This window comes from Amphiura filiformis, chromosome 11, assembly GCF_039555335.1.
Source record: "Amphiura filiformis chromosome 11, Afil_fr2py, whole genome shotgun sequence".
NCBI classification, from domain to species: Eukaryota; Metazoa; Echinodermata; class Ophiuroidea; order Amphilepidida; family Amphiuridae; genus Amphiura; species Amphiura filiformis.
This window is the reverse complement of record NC_092638.1, coordinates 511,210-533,677: the sequence shown is the minus strand read 5'-3', so window position 1 is coordinate 533,677 and position 22,468 is coordinate 511,210. Positions and strand designations below refer to the sequence as shown.

At 35.0% G+C, this 22,468-nt stretch overlaps 1 protein-coding gene across 1 annotated transcript; it reads right to left on the bottom strand.

The window, feature by feature from the left end:
• Nucleotides 1–4,961: 4,961 nt before the first annotated feature.
• Nucleotides 4,962–20,971, bottom strand: LOC140164191 (uncharacterized). Its single transcript, XM_072187435.1, has 5 exons — nucleotides 20,418–20,971; nucleotides 19,552–19,601; nucleotides 14,321–14,444; nucleotides 6,382–6,552; nucleotides 4,962–5,707 (listed from the first exon to the last, which is right to left on the bottom strand). The coding sequence occupies exons 1-5, from the start codon at nucleotides 20,446–20,448 to the stop codon at nucleotides 5,667–5,669; spliced, it is 417 nt and encodes a 138-aa protein (XP_072043536.1). The 5' UTR covers nucleotides 20,449–20,971; the 3' UTR covers nucleotides 4,962–5,666.
• Between the last annotated feature and the right edge of the window lie 1,497 nt (nucleotides 20,972–22,468).

The following is a 22,468-nucleotide window of genomic DNA, read 5'->3' as shown; positions in this document are numbered from 1 at the left end:
AGAGCTATCTCAAGACTGGACTTGTTTGTCCTCATTTTAATGCATTTTTCATGTTGATTCCAAATTATGGTCACAAAAACGTTCAATTTTTAAGACAAATTTGAAACTTGTCGTCTGCAGTCAACACCTGCAGGGAGACTGAGAGCAGTGGCGTAGCCAGGATTTTGGAACCGAGGGGGCACAACTTGTAAATTTACCGACGGAAATTTTTTTTACCGACGGAAGTTGTGATTTGTTGACCCAAAAAATTTTTGCATGGTTTGAAAAAGTGAAGAGCAAAAAAAAAAAAAAAAGGACATTAGGCACTACTAACATCAAAACACAAAATTTTTATGTATAATACACAATTTTTCATCATTTTTTTACAATTCTACCCTTTTTTCTGTGCACCATGGGTGAAAAATAGTCTATTGTTAACCCATTTTTTTTTTTCACCAACGGGCACCGCCCCCTGCCCCCCACTGGCTACGCCACTGACTGAGAGTGTTTAATAAACAGACAAACAAACATTTGTTCAATTGTCAACTTCTTTAATATTTTCTAAATCTTTACAACGTAAAAACACAGGCCAAGGTCAACCATTATGGAATATTCCATTTAAAATTTACACTTACGGTGGAAGATTTTGGAAATATCTTCCACAAGGGGAGTATAAATTTCAAATGGAATGAACACATTTGGCAGCTGCATTTAAATTTCATACACCCTATGAGAATGAATCAATCTGAATCTTCTACAGAGGGAGAGGGAGTTTAAAATAGAGTTGGTTAATATGCTAATTCCATCTGAAAATTTCACACTCCCCATGTGGAAGTTTGATTAAAATCTTCCACAAGGGGAGTGTGGAATTTAAATGGAATATAGATTTGCTTGTCTGTCATGTTTACAGTTTTTATCATTTTCTTTCAAATTTGTTGGCGTGGGTTCCCAATTATATAGAAGTGTCAATAGCGAAGGCCTTTGAGACTTTCACATTCATTTATTATTTATTTATAACATTCAGCTGAAAAGGCCAGCCAGCCAGGCAGACAGAAATCAAACAACAAGTAGCTTCATAACTGCCATTGAATTAAAGGCACAATAAATTAGTGGTTTATTAGTGATTCGCTACATCACAAAAATCTAACATGTCTTCAAAATCAGTCTTTTTGTAAGAACTGTGGGTCCTGGGAGGGGATTTGGGTTCTTGAATATAAAATTGCTTGCATCAGTAATTTTTTAATAAAAAGGGTCAGTTTTGGAGCATATAGTGTTGATTTAGGGATTCAATCATGTTTCACCGTTGTTCATCACCGATTAACAACGATGACAGCCAGTCGTCTGCGTGGTTTACTTCGCGAGGACAGCTTTAGCTCCCGAGCGGAAGTAAACCACGCAGACGCGCTGACGCGAGTTGTTAATCGGTGATGAACAACGGTGAAACATGATTGAATCCCTTTCAAGCTGAAGATATTCACATGACTATTATCATGAGGAATGCCCGGGGGGATCACTCACATAAATGGTCTGTACGCATGCATGACCAAAAAACAAGTAAAAGGGGTGTGTTTTTTTAGGCAAGGCAAGTTACGCGTGTGACGCGTTTAGGGTCTAAAAAACAGTGATTTTCAAGAATAAGGGTAGTTTTCTGAAACTGGACAACTTGTTTAGGGTACCTTTTCAAATTTTTGGCATTTTCACCAGCCAAAAACTCATTGGGGGGTAAATTCTACACTAAATTACCTTATTAAGGGCTAAATTTGCTGGTAGGGTAAAACTCGTTTAGGGGTGTTTGAAAAAATTTGGTCATGCATGCGTACACTGTCATATTTGAGTGCCCCCGGAGGAATGTCAGCTATTAATCATTGCCACTCAGCCTTACAAAAACATCGGTGATTTCTCTGTTGATATCAGAAAATAATATAAAACTGCAGAATAAAACGGCAATTTAACGTACACGTATACGCACACAGGTTCCAGGCATGACAAATTTTCAGGCGATCACACGTAACACGTATGCGCGCATGCGTTCGCATATACGCTACTGTAAAACTGTGGATTCATCACAGTTTAACAACGGTTGGCTCCTGTACAAAGGTATAGGAAGAGTTGTTGAAACTGTTATTTAGGGGTCCTTGAAGGCTATGTTGCCATTTAGGGGCCCTTTTTGGATATATCAACACTTTTACTCTTTTTTTAACCTCAAAACTTACCATTAATAGTAGGCATGTCCACTAAAAATTGAAGTACTTTTAAATTGATTCAGACCTAACTTGGCTGGAAATTGATGAAAGAAACATTTTGGCGTTTAAATAATCTTAATCAGACGTTTCATTCCAGAGATATGGCCTTTCGAGTGTCACAGTTTTATATAGGGCTGCTAGAACATGTTAAAAAGTTTAAGTCCAAAAAGGAATACTAACAGAAAGTGCAATTTTAAGGTACTTTTTCTTAATGTATTTATTAACTAGCATTATCTGGAACATTATATTTGCTTATAACAACATGAAATAAGATCATCCTGAAAATTTAGTGATTTTGATGACACACAACAAAAAATATAAGGCCTCAAAACCCATGGTTTGTTTGGTGGAACCTCAAGCATGATCATAGATGGCTGCCATGGAAAATATCTCCATAGAGGAGATGAACAATAAGTGCATTATTTCAATTGAATAGCGGCAATCTTAAACATTGTTCAAAATTTTAAGGTCAGCACATTTTATCTTCAAAAATGATTATATTTCATCATGGCATAAGTTTGGTAACATTATTCACTACCAATTTTGAGAAATTTGCTCCAACTCAAAGGTTATCTTTTCTACATTGAGCAATATACTGTGTGTGCATGGAAGCCATCAGGGACATGCGACTTGCGCTGAAAAAAAATAGCAAATTGCGCGGAACTTTTTTTTCAGTGCAAATCATGTATCCCTGCCCATAGGGAAAAAAAGTTCCGCGCAAATCGCCTGTCCCTGGCCATGATGTCTGAAATGGACATGGTAGTGAGTAATTTTTCTTTAAAAAAAGTTGATTTCTTGATAAAGGAAGGTCTTCTCTATTTACTGACCAATCAGTAAAGAGTTTGGTTAATGTTTTCTGGTGGAATCAGGAATTTCTTGAAACAACCTGTTATAGGTCTAAATCAGGCCAATGCAAATACTGCATACCATGGGACTTCCTGCATTGATTTTTGTTCCCATTGACAATACATGGGTGAATGTACACAACAGTAAATGGCAAATCGTTCTAGTACTGTAGCACATTGTATTGACAGTGGACATCCCTATTAATAGTATTATATTTCTGGTTATAATTTAAAGCAGCATTTGCAACAATGGTGTGAATAACACTTTAAATTAGTGACAATAATTTTAAAATGTTTAGAAGCTGAATAGTCTGAGACATATCCAAGACTATTAAAATATATTTTTACTCAGGGTCATGATTTAAAAAGGGATGTTATGCCATTAAGGGCTAATGTTGACAATTCATAACCTCATTAATATACGCGAAGCCTGTAATCCAATCAAAAGAAATTGATTGCCTGACCGCGCACTAATTGCGAGGTCATTAATAACTCACAATGACTCCGGACGCGCAACAATGACTTCTGCGCGCATGTGCGTGTATAACCTACGCGTTATGGCAACGCACACGCCTACGCGATGCTGTCGCGCTTCTGTGATTGGTAGCTCTTGTTGTCGGCGCGAATGTTATATTCGCCTGGTTGATTTTTTTTTGTAGGGTAGGTTACAACAATGATTAAAACTGGTTATATTTAACAGCGTTTTATGGCATAAAATAACATAAAATGCCATTTTGATTTGTTCAAAATATTAGATACGACGTAATGAATGACAATATAACTTTGCACCATCTATTTTGAGGTCATTGTGTGAAATTAGCCGGGTTTTGTTTTGGCCTCGGTATTTTTCCTCGGGAGCTACCGCTCCTCGGAAAAATACCTCAGCCCAAAAACAAAACCCTCCGATTTCACACAATGACCTCAAAATAGATGGTGCGTAGTTATTATTGTCTAATTACCATTTAGGGTAGCAAATTTGCCACCTTTAGTTAGGCAATTTAGGGTCTGTTTTGAATTGATTAACAAGCCTGGGTAGCACTTTTATACCCCCCCTGAGCAAGCTGGCTGCTACAAATGGTGATTAAGATTGGTGACCTCCAGCCAGCACCCCTAGTCTAGAAATAAATGTCACCCACCCAGAAGTTCCTTTACATTTACAGGCATTTATGATGCCATTCACAAAACACAAAAAGTCAAATAACAAGAGAAACAGTTCAAGAAAACAAATGAGTCTTTAGCATAGACTTGGACACAGACGTGGTTGCAGCAGATTTTATGTCCACACAGGTAGCGAATTCTTGGAATAGCAAGCTGGTTACTGTCAGAAGACGATCGCAAGGTACGAGGAGGGACATAAACGGTAAAGTAGTCCGAGATGTATTTGGTACTCTTGGTGCTGCATAGACTTATAGACGTACAGAAGGATTTTGAACAGTACTCATTGAACTGGAAGCCAGTGCAAGGTCTCTAGGAGATTGGAAGCATCAGTTCTATGACCAACTGCAAAAACCAGTCTCGCAGAATTATTCTGTAGGCGTTGCAGTCTTGTAAGATCTTTGCCAAATAATGAAGTGAAGAGTCTGTTACAATAGTCTTTGCCTCCTTGTTCATACAAACAATAGTTTTGCTTTTAATAAATTACAGTACACCTTTGACCCCTTCTGTCCTTTGTGTATTAAAGTGGCATACCAGTCACAATTTAAAAGAGGGTCACAATTGTGAAGTTGTTCCGCTGCAAACAGACTTCGAGAGTTTGAGGAAAATGTACACAAAACATGCAAACAATTGTCATTTGTACAGTGTTTTGCTCTGCATGGTAGCCATAGGCTTCAACATAAGAAAGTTCAAGTTTTGAGATATTTTCTCAAAATATCAAGAGCTATCTCAAGAACCACTGAACAAATGTTTGTACTCATTCTAACACATTTTTCATATTTATTCCAAATATGGTCATGAAAATTTACAATTCTGAAATTTTTCATTACGTTTCACTACCTGAAGAGAATTGATCAAAAATTGAATTCCCTCCTGAGGTTGGTATCTGTCAATGAGTTGATCCAATCACCAGGCTGTCATTATAGCTAGAGGTAGTATATGGCACACATGGGCCAATGAGTTACATAAAAATGTGTGGTATTTGGTTCCCAGGATGTGAGTTTTGCCTGAGGCAATTTGTGGTTAAATGTTGATCCCTCACTACAAGAGTTAGTACCGTCGATTTGGTTGAAAAAGGAGGTGAGACATGATCAAATCTCTCCAGGTAACAAAACGTAATGTGAATTTTTAACAAAAACATTGAAACTTGACGTCTGCAGTCGATACCGGCGTATAGAGAGTTAATCAAGGTGAATTTTGATATAAGCCCCAGGGATCACAACACGCTGGAAGTGTTTTGTAAGATCTGCAAACCAAGGAAGACTGGTCACAAAAATACCAAAATGACTATGCATATTACAATGTTGAGTTGATTTTGTCCCGGTATTACGAGTGAAGGGACAAGTTGTCCTCCTATGTCCCTGGGTGGTATGCCACTGGTGCTGTGCTGTTCCACAGTGCATCATATATAACAATAGTCCACATAAGATACAGTGCATTGTTGTCATGCAGTCCCAAACCACATCTGACCTTCCAGTTTGCTTTCTGGAAAGAAATAATGACAAAATAATTATGACAATATAATCATGACAAAACGCAATATAATCAGTGATAATTCCTGATAATCAGGGATTTGCTTAACTTGTCAAATGGGGGGGGGGGGGGTTGTGTTATCTTAATAGAAATTTTGGTCAAACTGGCCCTTAATAGCGACAAAAAAAAGGGCAGAAAGGCAAAAAATAAACAAGCTCATCATTTCTGAAAATGAAGTTTATTTATATAATGTGACAATTGTGGTACAAATCCATAGATGAACATTGTAGTGGCCACACTCTATAGCATAACACACAAAGTACATAGAAAAGTAAATGGGCTCACCATTTCTATCAACAGAATCACAGATTTGGATAATGTGAAGTGTGGTACAAATCCATAAATTACCTTTTTTGCAAATGCTTCTTATTTTTTGGGACTTGCTGTATATACTTATATAGCATGACTAATGCTTCTTATTTTTTGGGACATGCTGTATATACTTATATAGCATGACTAATGCTTCTTATTTTTTGGGACATGCTGTATATACTTATATAGCATGACTAATGTTTCTTATTTGCCTCTCATACAATCCATTTTGCACACTTTACATAGTGTTTCTAGTATTTATTTGATTTCAATCTCCCAAAATCAACACTAGTGCAATAAAATCACCCTCTTACCAACTTGCGACATATAAAGTGCCACTTTATTGTGTCCTCGCTTCTTAGCAACTACCCTTGGGGTTCGTCCCTTGTTGCTAGGTAACATTGGACTTGCGTTACAATCTTCGACGAGCCACTTGACGACATCTAAGTAGCCATTACTAGCTGCAAAGTGTAGAGGAGTGAAACCTGGCAGAAAAATAACAAAAATAAGCAAAGACTTCAAATATAAAACTAGGGTGGTTCTCAAATCATAGCTGAACCATGACCATGAGGCTTATTGGCAATATTACATTATACATTTCAGACCTTCGCGAAAGTAAAAATACATGCGTAAGTATGTCGCATTTCATGGAACAATCAGCCCTCATTATCGGGTGATGCTGAAACTTTGACTGCTTGTACGCAGTCTGTTATCTTTTTCGTCCATGACTAGAACAACTTTAAATTACAACATACATTGATCAAATCATAAGACCTGTATGGATCAAATTGGGATTTCAGGACAGCCCCATTGTCAATGCCAGTCTCTTTATGCAAGACCAAAAAGATACTGATGGAGTTACATAATATGTAATACTTCAGGCTTGTCATGTCCCTGGCCCAGCAATAACGGAAAACATCATTCGCTGCCTTGAATTCTGCTCCAGGGTATTTATGCTATATTAAGTAACATTATAAATAACATAAGTTGAATTGTACTATCTTCAGTAGATAGCATAAAATAACATTAACTAAATTATTTTATCTTCAGTACATAGCATATAAATAACATCAGTTGACTTATGTTATCTTCAGTAGATAACATAAACTAACCTTAACTAAATTATTCTATCTTCAGTAGATAGCGTATAAATGACATCAGTTGACTTGTTATCTTCAGTAGATAGCATATAAAATAAGTTGAATTGTATTATTTTCAGTAGATAGCATAAAATAACCTTAACTAAATTATTCTATCTTCAGTAGATAGCGTATAAATGACATCAGTTGACTTGTTATCTTCAGTAGATAGCATATAAAATAAGTTGAATTGTATTATTTTCAGTAGATAGCATAAAATAACCTTAACTAAATTATTATATCTTCAGTAGATAGCATATAAATAACATCAGTTGACTTATGTTATCTTCAGTAGATAGCATATAAAATAAGTTGAATTATACTATCTTCAGTAGATAGCATAAAATAACCTTAACTAAATTAATCTATCTTCAGTAGATAGCATATAAATAACATCAGTTGACTTATGTTATCTTCAGTAGATAGCATATAAAATAAGTTGAATTGTACTATTTTCAGTAGATAGCATAAAATAACCTTAACTAAATTATTATATCTTCAGTAGATAGCGTATAAATGACATTAGTTGACTTATGTTATCTTCAGTAGATAGCATATAAAATAAGTTGAATTATACTATCTTCAGTAGATAGCATAAAATAACCTTAACTAAATTAATCTATCTTCAGTAGATAGCATATAAATAACATCAGTTGACTTATGTTATCTTCAGTAGATAGCATATAAAATAAGTTGAATTGTACTATTTTCAGTAGATAGCATAAAATAACCTTAACTAAATTATTCTATCTTCAGTAGATAGCGTATAAATGACATTAGTTGACTTATGTTATCTTCAGTAGATAGCATATAAAATAAGTTGAATTGTACTATTTTCAGTAGATAGCATAAAATAACCTTAACTAAATTATTATATCTTCAGTAGATAGCGTATAAATAACATCAGTTGACTTATGTTATCTTCAGTAGATAGCATATAAAATAAGTTGAATTGTACTATCTTCAGTAGATAGCATAAAATAACATTAACTAAATTATTCTATCTTCAGTAGATAGCATATAAATGACATTAGTTGACTTATGTTATCTTTCAGTAGATAGCATATAAAATAAGTTGAATTATACTATCTTCAGTAGATAGCATAAAATAACATTAACTAAATTATTCTATCTTCAGTAGATAGCATATAAATGACATCAATTGACTTATGTTATCTTCAGTAGATAGCATATAAAATAAGTTGAATTGTACTCTCTTCAGTAGATAGCATAAAATAACATAAACTAAATTATTCTACCTTCAGTAGATAGCATATAAATAACATCAGTTGACTTATGTTATCTTCAGTAGATAGCATATAAAATAATGTGAATTGTACTAACGTCAGTAGATAGCACAAAATAGCATTAACTAAATTATTCTATCTTCAGTAGATAGCATATAAATAACATCAGTTGACTTATGTTATCTTCAGTAGATAGCATATAAAATAAGTTGAATTGTACTATTTTCAGTAGATAGCATAAAATAACCTTAACTAAATTATTCTATCTTCAGTAGATAGCGTATAAATGACATTAGTTGACTTATGTTATCTTCAGTAGATAGCATATAAAATAAGTTGAATTGTACTATTTTCAGTAGATAGCATAAAATAACCTTAACTAAATTATTATATCTTCAGTAGATAGCGTATAAATAACATCAGTTGACTTATGTTATCTTCAGTAGATAGCATATAAAATAAGTTGAATTGTACTATCTTCAGTAGATAGCATAAAATAACCTTAACTAAATTATTCTATCTTCAGTAGATAGCATATAAATGACATTAGTTGACTTCTGTTATCTTCAGTAGATAGCATATAAAATAAGTTGAATTGTACTAATCTGCAATAGATAGCATAAAAAAACCTTAACTAAATTATTCTATCTTCAGTAGATAGCATATAAATGACATCAGTTGCCTTATGTTATCTTTCAGTAGATAGCATATAAAATAAGTTGAATTGTACTAATCTGCAATAGATAGCATAAAATAACCTTAACTAAATTATTCTATCTTCAGTAGATAGCATATAAATGACATCAGTTGACTTATGTTATCTTCAGTAGATAGATAGCATAAAATAATATCAACTAAATTATTCTACCTTCAGCAGATAGCATATAAATGACATTAGTTGACTTATATTATCTTCAGTAGATAGCAATATAAAATAAGTTGAACTGTGCTATTTGAAATAGAAAGCATTCAAATAGTTGCATTATGCTGTCTATAGTAGTTAGTATTAAAATAACATCACATTTGAATTTTGCAATCTTCAGTAGATAGCATTAAAATAACCAAGTGAATTATTGTATCTGCAGCAGATAGCATATAAATGACAACATTAATAAAATAAGTTGAATTGTGCTATCTTAAGTAGACAGTGTAAAAAATAACTTTGCTGAATTATGCTATCTTCAGGGGATAACACAATAGCTAGTATTAAAATGCTTAATTGGCGTTATATTTAGTCTAGATTCAAATAATATCAATTGAATTTTGCTGTCTTAAGGGGGTACTACACCCCTGCCCAATTTTGTGCCTATTTTTGCCATTTTCTCAAAAATTATAGTGCATTGGGGACAAGTAAGATATGTATATTATAGGGGCAAGGACTACAACTACTGCAATGGAAATGTTATTTCAGCACAGACAACAGTTGTGGAGTTACAGTCAAAAATGAGGGAAAACCATTACCGTATTTGATCAATAAATCAATAACTACTTGCTTTGTCTTGCTGAATTTTCAGCACAGTATGTGTAGTCCTTGCCCCTATAAAATACATATCTTACTTGTCACCAATGTGCTATAATTTTTGAGAAAAATGCAAAAATAGGCACAAAATTGGCCAGGGGTGTAGTACCCCCTTAAGTAGAAAGCATTTACGATAAAATTAGTGTAATAACATTCAAATAACCTAAATTCAATTGTACTATCTTCAGTAGATACCATTGAAATCAAATTACCGTAGTTGATTTGTGCTATCTTCAGTAGATTAAAATAATATCAGTAAATTGTGCAGTAGACAGCATTAAAATAAATTGAATATGCAGTAGATATTATTAAAATAAAATTAGTTAAATTGTGCTATATCCAATAGAATGCAATTCTGCTGAATGCAACATACAATAGCGACACACAAACAGAATAAACTGTGATGACTCCATTCCCATCAAACACAAAATGTTTTTCACTTTATTTGCAGAAGGGTAGAAAAGGTTGACAGAAAACGTTTAAATGTCGGGTTATATAAAGGATTTAAAATGTTTTCATAACATTTGAAAACTTTCTATCAAATTGCTATTTAAATGTTGACAAGATATTTTGCAACATATTTGACAAAAATGTTTGAAAAACATTTTACAATAACATTTTGACCAAATTAAGGGATCTAAAATGAGCGTTTATTGCGTTTCGACAGTATTTTTTGTGGGACATGAATGCACCTCAGACCTATCGAATTGCATTTTGAATACTGAAGCATGCCTTTCTGATATCAATAATTTTCATTTTTGAAAATCACAATATAATACAAATTTTATGACAAATTATAAAAATTTGATATTTTTCACATTTTTGATATATAACAGTCCTCGAAGTAAATTATATAAATCTAATGACATATTCTTAAAGTGTATGTAGCAGGAGGAAAAGCAGACGGTCAATTGAAAATTTTGACCTTTCATATTGAAGATATGGATTTTTTTCCAAAAGACCTAATTTTTTTTTTTTTTTTTTTTAAAAAATCCCTATCTTCAATACTAAAGGTCAAAATTTTCAATTGATCATCGGCTTTTCATCCCACCTACATACACTTTAAGTATAAATCATCAGATTTATAAAGTTTACTTCAAGTACTGTTAAATATCAAAAATATCAATTTTAATGATTTGCCATAAAATGTGTATTAAATTGCGTAATTTCAAAAAATCAAAATTATTTGATATCAGAATGACATTCTTCGTATTCAGAATGCAATTCGATATGTCTGATATGCTCTAATGTCCCACAATAAATACTGTCCAAACGTTCATACCCCAGCCCTTAAAGAAATGTTTTTGGAATGTTTTTTCATGCAAAATGTTTTTAAATGCTTATAACCCAACACTGAAATTCCATTAAAATGTTTTCACCAAAATCAAAACTCAAAATATATCCCATTTAAAACGTTTTGTGTTTGCTGGGTTGTTGCATCCAAAATTAGTTGAATTATGCTATCTTCAGTAGACGGCATAAAATAACACCAGATAACACCCACCAATAAATGATGAATATCATCAGTGAACAACACTAATGACAAATGACACTCCCATTACTTTGTACAGGTTCCATTTGTTTTTATGCTGAGAACAGCATAGGCGTAGATCGGGGGATTTATCCCCCAATATTTTGCCAGGGGGATGGTCCATACAATCATCCCCCAATGTTGAAGCCTGAATATGGGTTCCTGATCAAATTAACCTCATATTTGCCCATTTTAGCCCCAAAAGTGCAAATTTCCGCGCGCTTCGCGCACATTTATTCCACTTCTGCACCACATTTCATCAATTTAGCTTCAAAATAGCAATATTTTTTGTGCGCTTCGCGCGCATTTGTACCACACACTTATTCTGTCGCCAAAAGGTGTTGGACTCACTATACTTCAAGAAAATTGTTAAACTCCACCCCCCCCCCCCCCCCAATGTCAAACAGAAATACATGCCACTGGAGAACAGGCTGACTAAAAATGGGATGATAGTCAACATACTGCAGTTACTGTCCGTTTTCCTATACATAATACACAGTGCTCTTTCCCATTGACGTGTGACCTCTACAGATAGCCTACGTTAAAAGAATGGGGATATGCCTAGTTAACGCCGCTGTGTGAAAAATAACCGCCAATATTAAAAGTACTCTTCTAAAGTTCTAGAAAATATAGTTTTGTAACATGTCCTAAATTTTTAGCTAATTTAGATGTTTGGAAATATTCGTACTTTGGTGTTTTAGTTAATGTTATAGGTAATGTTAATTCAATGCATTGAAATCAAATTGAATTGAAATGAATTTTGGGCGATTTTCATTTCAATGCATTGGAATTGAATTGGAATCGAAATGAGTGGGCTTGGGCATGAATTGAATTGGATTGGAATTGAAATCATCGTGAGCAATGAAGAATTGAATTGGATTGGAATTGAAATCATGTTGAGTGATGAAGAATGAAGTGGAATCGAAATGAAATTCAGCTTTGATTTCAATTCAGTATTTCAATTCACAAGTAGATGTCTGTGATTCCAGATAGCTCCAGATCATCCCACCTGTAAAATGGGCCCTTCCCCCATTCTGAATTATGATACACTTCCAGGTCTATTCACACAAGAGACACATATTAAAAACTTTTGGCACTAATCATAAAGCCCCTATTTTTCTCAAGCTCCTAATTTTATTCTCAAAAGTCATACATTTGAACAAATTGTGAGAAAACCATTAATTAAAGAAAATGCTTATATCTTTGACAGTTTTTTTCACACTTTTTCAAAAGTACAAGGATTTTGGGTTTAAAATCTTAGGAGGAGCAGGAGACAAGTAGGGGCTATCTAATAGTATCAAAACTTGATTTTTGACATCTTTGAGGTCAGTGTGGGGACAGTGTCCCATTATCGATCCTACCACACACTTTAAGTTTAAAAAATAATGTGCGTGGTGGACAAGAAGTTAGACAAATGTTAGGAAATCAGTCACCTAAGAACTAAGAAGTTCCAAAGTTTCATAAAATAGGACCTAGAGGTCAAGGATCACTCGCATTACATAACAATAAAGTACCGTATCTTCTGTTGAAATGCTTTTGTGACAAGTAGTGTACTTGATTTTGACTCAAGTGTTATAAAATTGGCAGTTAAATTTAAAACATGCACTGCAAAAATAGGGTCTAGATATTAAACACCATTCTAGACACCATCTTGTCCTCGATTTGTAAACATGTCTAAATGCTAAACATGTTTAGTAATTTGATGCCTTGTGTTTAGATATTAAACACTTGATGTTTCGAAGTTTGACATTTGTGTTTAGATTTTACATGTGTTTACAAATTGAGAAAAAAAAGTGTTCAATCTCTATAGACACAGTTTTTGCAGTGTGCCTTTGGTCAATTAACACAAACTGCAACTGTATTGGAATTGGAATTGAATTGGAATTGAAATGAATGCTCAGAATTGAATTGAAATTGATTAGCTGTTAATTTCACTGCATTGGATTGGAATTGAAATGAAATGATTTTGAAATTGAAAAATTGAATTGGAATCGAATTGAATTAATTCTAAAGCAAGGTGGATTGAATTGGAATTGAATAGCAAGACATCAGGTGTAGTCAGAATTGAATTTGAATAGAATTGAAATCAAATTTCTGGAGTGAAATAACAATAGTTATAGGTAATAGTACATTGCCTAGTTAACGTCGCTGTGTGAAAAATAACCGGCCAATATTAAAAGTACTCTTCTAAAATTCTAGACAATATAGTTTTGTAACATGTCCTAAATTTTAGCTAATTTAGATGTTTGGAAATATTCGTACTTTGGTGTTTTAGGAATGATATGTAAACGACAGATAACACCAAAAAATATGAAGAAATTATTTCCAAACCGTGTTAAGTCTGCAAACCATGTTTCTCATTTTCAAGAACGCTGGTTAACAATAAGCAGAGTTTTGTCTCATTTCGTAAACAAAAGCCCACACAGAATTGTTCTCTAGCGCTCGCTTTATAATCGTTCACCCAACTGAAACTATAATCCCAGCCATTGCTCCATTGTGTACACGTGTAAAAGCAGAAACATATAATGTGTGTGTTTAACCAGAGAAGATATGATTTAATCAGTTGAGCTGCTTTCAATGAGTGTTATCTTGGTTTAATAGCTTTTAATGGGGTTTAAGTCCTGCAAAGGTCGAATTGAATTCTACTGTAGACATGACTGCATCATGAGAAATAAACATATTCTACAAGATCTGGATGTCCTCTGTTCATTGAGGTTCTCTTTGTCACTATTGACCCATGTTACACTAGATAGCAAATCAGTACAGAAAACTGAATGAGAGAGATGCATTATGGGAAGTGTATAAATAGGCATTTACCTGCCACATCTGCTATGTTGACTTGAGCACCATGTCGCACTAATAGCTGCGCACATTGAAGATTGCCATTCATAGCTGCCTTATGTAATGGTGTCAAACCATGCATGGTAGCTGTGTTGGGATCCTGTGGTAAAGAATGAGAAATAAATCAAGATAAATATTTGATATACCAATAATAACCACACACACCCTTGGGGGCTGAAAATTGAAAAAATTGTGGTGGGCCACCCGGGCAGGAGGGTGGGTGCCCGAGGGGAGTTTCCTTAAATATCACCGAAAGCTTGAAAATTTAGCAAAGATTTGATAATTTTTTTGCAAAGATATTTGAAAATGTTCTGAATCTTTTGCAAACATTCATTTTTTTGTCAAAATCAATTAATTTTTGCCCTAAAACGGCTGATTTTACATGATTTTTAGAAAAAAGTTGAAAAACAAAATTCTCCCAAAATGCAGAATCTGGGTTGGTCGGGCCTGTAAAACAAGGTTTTTTTAGTGGTCTAAGCAAGGATGATTCAATACGCACTTTAGTGAGTGGATAAGAAACTGACATGTACAATCTGAGGACAGTGACATCATACCTTCGAAAAAGTCTGGATATTAGTACGCTGTTTTAATTCACATTTACCTTTCATCGCTTTGAGGGGGCACAGAATTGATGCTGAATTGGTCAATTTGGCACCCCCTAAAGGTGGTGCCCAGAGCATGTGCTCCCCCCTCAAAAAAAAAAAAAAAAGTACTTTCCTATATGATATGAAATACTCCTGTTGTAAACCCTAAAACATAACAAAATAGAGTTAAGCAAAGTGTTTTTATCAACGTCTATAGAGGGTTAGCACAGCTTTTGCCAATTATCACAGAAGAATTCACGTGCCAGCTATATCTTTTATCATTATCTGAATTGACAGATTATTTCCATCTCAAGAAGTACTTGACAATATTTATTTTGTGCATTCTCACATAAATGACTAACTACCCCTTGCATTTTGCGCTGGAAATCAAGTGAATCGATGCAGTGTGCAATTCATTTGACAGAAGCAAGCATTTTATTTTAAGAGGACAAAAATATCTGAATTGACTGCAATTTACTCAAAATAGGGAGGAAATACATCATAGTGACATGGTTGTTACCATGGTAACCAAATACAAATGGGATGGGTTGTATGTTGATCTGTGATATGCATTCATGGTGCTTTCTTAGCAGTTCTTTGTATAACATTTTGATTTTTGTTTTAACACAAATTTGTTGTTTTCATATTAAAAGAGAAGAATAATCTTTTAGTAATCTATTTTGTCATCACAGCATCTTCTCTTATAATGTAAAAGAGTGAAATACATGTACTCACTTGGCAAAAGTGTGAGAAGAGCAGTGGCGTAACCAGACCTGACCTTCCAGGGGGGCAAGATTTAAAAATTTCCCTATTTCTGATCAAAAGTTGTATTAATTTATGTGCAAGCCATAGCTCGCACCATGAGTGGCTTGCTGCAAAGCATTAAATGGGTGGGATCCAGGGGCCCCAGGGGTGTTAAGTTTGATTATAATATGTCATGGTCCTCCCTCCTCCCACATTGATTATTTATCTAAAATGTTTCAAAAAGAATTGGTATTATTAGGCGTTGTAGACATTTTCTTCCACATCACACTCTTGTTATGTTATCAAATGCTCTTGTAACCCCTAATTTTGATTATGCTAGTTCAGTGTGGTGTAATTTTTCTCTTGAATATCAAAGAAGGTTATAGTTTAGCTAGAACGATTCTATGTGCTGATATTAGGACGCCAGTAATAGACATGTTAAAAAACTCACTAGGGTGGATCTAAGTGACAGATGGAAAAATCATATGCTTATTCTTACATTTAAATGTTTAAGAAATCTTAGTCCTTCATATTTATCATCTCAGTTTGAATTTGTTCATAATACTCATTCTCATGTAACCAGAAATCATTCGTCTAATACATTGATTGTTCCAAAATACAACACTAATTCTGGATTCCGTACATTTCATGTCAGAGCTGCTCATATTTGGAACAGTTTATCACCAATGATTCGAACTGATATGGACAGGGGCGTAGCAAGAGCATCAGGGGCCCATGGACAAGGAACAGTAAGGGCCCTTTTAACCAGGTGGGATTTAGCCTACCTTATGGGGGCCCTGGGCCAGGCCAACATTTGGAGGCCCCGAACTCATGCACGTGCCGAGGAAGGCATGTGCACTCAAGTCAGTGGCCAAGTTTTGGTTTAACTAAAGGGGGACTAACATATTTCAATGTTCATGTTCAATTCAATTTCAGATTATTTTGGCCCCAGATCAACATGATATTTGCTATTTGAATGCGCGCGAAGCGTGGAAAATTTTACAATTTTGCCCTATTTTGACCAAAAAACATGCCGTTATTGGAGTTAAAAGAAAGATGCATAGGGCAATTTTGGGTCCCCCAAAATTTGGGGGCTCTGGACCCGGGCCCATCTGGCCCAATGGTATAAAAATCCGGCCTTGCTCTCCATTATCAGCCCTTATTTAATTTCCGCTTTTGTGCACGGGGCCCCTAAACCCTCGGGCCCATGGACTTCGTCCACCCTGTCCCCCCGCTTGTTATGCGCCTGGATATGGAAAATATGTCTTTGAGACAATTCAAAACAAATGTTCTCATTTCATGTTAAAATGTATATATAGTCTATGAATTTCTAATTATGATTGCATTTTTTTTGTATATCTTATATTGTATCACTTTTGTGTACTATTATACTTTAGATTATATTATGTTTTGTATTGACTGAGGGCCTGCTTGGAAAGCAGTGCTGGTCACTGAAGTTGTTACCCTCAATAAAGATTGAATAAACTAAACTTAAGCCCCCCGGAAGCTCCTGGTTTTTGGCATATTAGAAACTAAAAAATCAGTGTTACAGAATACAAATTTCTCTTCCCCTTTCTCTTCTTCCTTCTTTCTTTCCCTTTTTTCTCTTCTCACTTCCCCCTTTTCCCCTCTTTTTTCTCTACTTTCCCCTTTCTCTTCCCTCTTTTTTCTTCCCTCTTTTTCTCTCCTCCCCCCTTTTCCCCCTTCCCTATTTTTTGCTCTTCTTCCCAGTTTTTTTGTGTCAAGCTGCCTCCGCCCAGCCCCCCCCCCCCCTGGTTACGCCACTGTGGAGAAGAGTGAAAATCACTCCCAAAACAGTAAGAATCACTCCTGAAACATGGTTATACCGTACCATAAAACATTCTGTCAACAAGAGGTGCTGGATTCACAATAGGCCTACTTCAAGAAATATTTTCAAACTCCTCCCCCCCCCTATGTCAAAAAGAAATCGACATAAAATTGTTTAAGATAATTATATTGACATTGGTATAGCCAGGATTTTAGTGGGGGGATCAACAAATTTTTGTTCCATGTTTATCAATTTTTTGTCCCATTTTTAGTCATTTTAATGACACTTTACTCTTGGCAGTCCCCATTTTATCGCTGAAAACTTTCCGTTGGTGGAAAAATTGGCCCCTAGCTCCCCATGGCTATGATACTGTATATTGATATTCTGAATCCAGTGTTCTGAATCTAAAAGACACACTGTATCTGAATCACACCAAATTTCAACTGCATTTCAAATTTGCAAAATTATTCATGAAATTCACTTTTACTGAATCTAAAAGACACACACTGTATCTGAATCACAACAAATTTCAACTGCATTTCAAATTTGCCAAATTATTCATGAAATTCACTATTACTGTATTATAATATACACAATCTTGGATTCTGCTCTAGTCAAGCTTAAAAGGTCACTGATTATTTGCAGTATTTTTCCCTTAAAAAATAACACATCCTTTTAATGGCATTTAGGAGTTGACAAAAACCTGCCCTGACCTTTCTTGTTTTCCTTTCTAAATGCGCTATTCAGTTTGAAATCTACACTCCCTCTGTGAAAGATTTAGTAGCTAAAGTCTAAAGCTAAAGATAGAATAGACCCCATGGGGAAACTTCCATTTCAAATACTCAATCCAGTTGTGGAAGATATGGGTAAAGTCATTCAAAATAAGTAACCCTTGCTAATTCCATTTGAAAAACTTACTCCCTCTGTGAAAGACTGTTCTTAAATCTTCTGCAGGGGGATGGCTGATTTCAACTGGAATAGCCCAATATAAATATAATTGTTTTCTCCAGTGTATGCTTTGTGAAAATGAAATTTAATAAAAACCCAGAATTTGATAAAAATGATAATTGGCATTTGGCCAATTTAATTTTCCCCATTTGTATTTTTTGCAAAAAATACTGGGAAATGTTATGATTTAAAAGCATTTGTGGCAGAATTGTGTAATTAACGCTTTCAAATTCGTGAAAATATCTCATTATGTGGATAAAAATATGTATTCTTGTTTTGAGCATCTCAAGCTTAATTTGACTGAGTTTGAGTTGGCAGGAAAAAAATGGGGTGGTGGACAGCATTCTGGCATTCCCCATTATATTTTAAAATCTTTGCAAAATTTGAGAGATACTATATATTTTCATTGTATCAGAACAAACCATTACATGCCAATAACAAACAAGCAAAGGAGCGCATGAATACCATACACATTTATAGTTTTTTTCCCCATAGGCATAAATCGGGGGGATGCTTCCCTCATAATTTGATAGGGGGTCCCTGCAATCATCCACCAAATGTTGATACTGTCTGGACCACATTAACAACATATTTGACCATTTTATGTTAAAAATTGTCAATTTCACACACATTTGTATACCAAGGGATTCAGATTCTCTCTACTTCAGAATTTTTCACAAATTCCATCACCCCTCCCCGGCTCCAAGAAGCTGGTCTGTGGATGAAGCTGAAGTTGCTACCAATTACCAAGGACCGAGCCATATGGTCTGTGTAGTTAATGAGCAGCAATTACTAACTAATTACGGATACTCGTTAGCAGTAATTGCTGATCATTAACATTGTCAAAATACTTAACTCTCTCCACTCAGGTGTGGACTGTAGACTACAAGTTTTAAATTTTCTTTACTAATTCACAAATTTCAGAATTATACATTTTCATGACCATATTTGGAATCAGCATGAAAAATGTATTACAATGAGTACAAACAAGCCTGGTATTGGTTCAGGGATATTCTTGAGACAGCTCTTGATATTTTGAGAAAATATCTCAAAGCTTGGGCTTTTTATGTTGAAGCCAATGACTAGTGCAGAGCATAGCTTAATCACTATGGCAACTCATGATAACATAATAATTCACTTACCTCACCCAGGTTTAAATGTTGTTCTATGGCTTGTAAATGTCCTGCAAAGGCTGGAAAAAACAAGACAAATATTTATGTATCTTAATATAAACTAGCTATAGAGACATACCATTTTACAAACATGTGTGTACACTCTTAAAACTCCATGAGGGAGGAGGGGAAATGGAGAAGGGAGAAGAGAGCAAAGTCTCAGAGATCAAATTCTGTCCCTTATTACTGGCTGCACCATTTAGGCGTAAATTGGGGTGGGGTGGCAGGAATCCCCAGTTTTTGATATGGGGATGGTTCGCATACAATTATACCCCAATATTATTTAATGCCTGTAGGCCTATGTGGGTTTCTGACCAAATTAACCTCATATTTGGCCATTTTAGCCTAAAAAGTAATTTTTGCCTGCTTCATGCGCATTTGTTCTACTTTTGCACCATATTTCACCAGTTTAGCTTCAAATCAATATGGCAATTTTTTCTGTCGCCAGAAGGTGCTGGATCACTATACTAGGCCAGTGCTGATACTAGGCCTATTTCAAGAATTTTTTCAAACCCATCCCCCAATGTCAAAAGGAAATCTACACCACTGCCTCCCTCCCCTGGCCCCCATGCACCAGGCAAATCTCCAAAATCGGCTATTACATCGAAAATTAGCCTATTTGTAAGGGACCGATCGTTATTTACGGCAGGGGGGAATGGGCGTTTTGGAAAAAATATCGACAAAAAATTCCGCGTTCCCCCCTCAATCCCCCCTCATAAATAACGATCGATCCCTAATTAATCCTGGATCCGCCCTGAAAACTCACTTGGCTTAAAAAAACAAAAACAAAAAACAAGTCAACAAATCAAGCAAATTATTCCTGATGTCCTACCTACCTGCTTCGTGTATGTCTCCCTTAGCCAGCATTATCACAGTCAATTATCAAAATAGTCCAGTAAATCAAAAACACGTTCTAAAAGCACTTTAAAATTGCAACAAATGTCAAAACACTATCCACGTACAAGATGTTCTCTCTTTATAATTAATATCCAGGGTCTTATCATGCTTATTAGTTAGCACAAGCGACTGACTGGTAACATGCCGCTGTATAGTACTATATGAAGCCTTAAAAATCCCCGGAAAATTAAGACGTGTGGACAAAGTTATATTCTGATCTGTCCAATGAAGTCGTCGGATGATACTCTGCTATCTACTGAAGACAGTTTGTTTTAACATAAATACGAGTTATTTTAATATCTGTGACAAATTCCACGCTGTATTGAAACATTATAGCAGATAACAGATAGATTGTAAAATGTGAGCTGGATCGAATTACTGTGCATCATTTATTTACAGCACTATAAATGCTACGGTGCGATTAGCATCTCTAAATCCACTGATGCAGACATTCCCTGTCACGTCAACGCCCACTGTTTACAAACATACACTCACACACGTGTTCGAGCTCGTCAACACCAAATTGAGGGCGCAAACCAACAGGCATTTAAAGCGCCCTGTAAGCACCCTGATAAGCACCAGGCTTTGGAGCAAAGCAAAGGTAGTAGAGGAAAAGATGTGTGACCAAATCTTAAATTGTAAGAAAGGTTTGAAACTGAAAGTGTTTTGGCATCATGAAGTTTACTGAACCAATTTGGCTTGGGCTGCCCTCTTCAAAGTGTCAGGCATTTTGGTAGGGGTCAAAATTATAATATCCAAGAAAGAACTTGAGGAAGGAAAGAAAGAATATGCATGAAGAAGAAAAGAACTTGAAAAAGGAAAGAAATAATATGCATGAAGAAAGAAAGTATTTGAGGAAATAATATACATGAATTAAGAAGGGAACTGAGTGAAGAAGGAATGAAAGAATATGCATGAAGAAGAAAAGAACTTGAAAAAGGAAAGAAATAATATGCATGAAGAAAGAAAGAATTTGAGAAAATAATAATAAAAGCTAATAGGCCCCTATACATGAAGAAGGAAACTGAGCGAAGAAGGAAGAAAGAATATGCATGAAGAAGGAAAGAACTCGATGAAGGAAAGAAAGAAAGTATGCATGAAAAGGAAATAATTTGAGGAAGGAAAGAAAGAATATGCACGAAGAAACAAAAAATTGTGAAGAAAGAAAAAATATGAAGACGGTAAGAACTTGAAGAAGGAAAGGAAGAATATGCATGAAGAAATAATTAACCCGGGGAAAGAACTTGAGGAAGGAACGAAAGAATTAAGGAGCATGAAGAAGGAAAGAACCATTATAAGGAAAGAAAGAATATGCATGTAGGCCTACGAACTTATTAAACAAGAAGGAGAGATCTTGAGGAAGGAAGGATCTGATCTGAGGAAGGAAAGAAAAAATAGACCTATACATGAAGAAGGAAAGAACTTGAATTGAATGTGCATGAAGAAGGAAAGAATTTGAAGGAGGAAAGAAAGAATATATGTGCACCGTGCACGAAGAAGGAAAGAACTGGAGGAATGAAAGAAAGAATATTCACGAAAAAGGAATGAGCTTGAAGGAAAGAAAGAATATGGGGAAGAAGAAAGAACTTGAGGAAGGAAAGAAAGAATATGCATGAAAAAGGACTTTCAGAAGGAAAGAAAGAAGGCATATGAAGAGGGAAAGAACTTGAAGAAGGAAAGAAAGGATATGCACGCACGAACTTGAAGGAAAGAACTTGGGGGAAGGAAAGAAGGAACTCTGAAAAAGGAAAGAACTTGAAGGAAAGAAAGAATATGCATGAAAAAGGAAAGAACTTGGGGAAGGAAAGAAGGAATTATGAAAAGGAAAGAACTTGAAGGAAAGAAAGAATATGCATGAAAAAGGAAAGAACTTGAAGAAGGAAAGAAAGGATATGTACGAAGAAGGAAAGAACTTGAAGAAGAGAATTATGAAAAGGAAAGAACTTGAAGGAAAGAAAGAATATGCATGAAGAAGGACTTTCATAAGGAA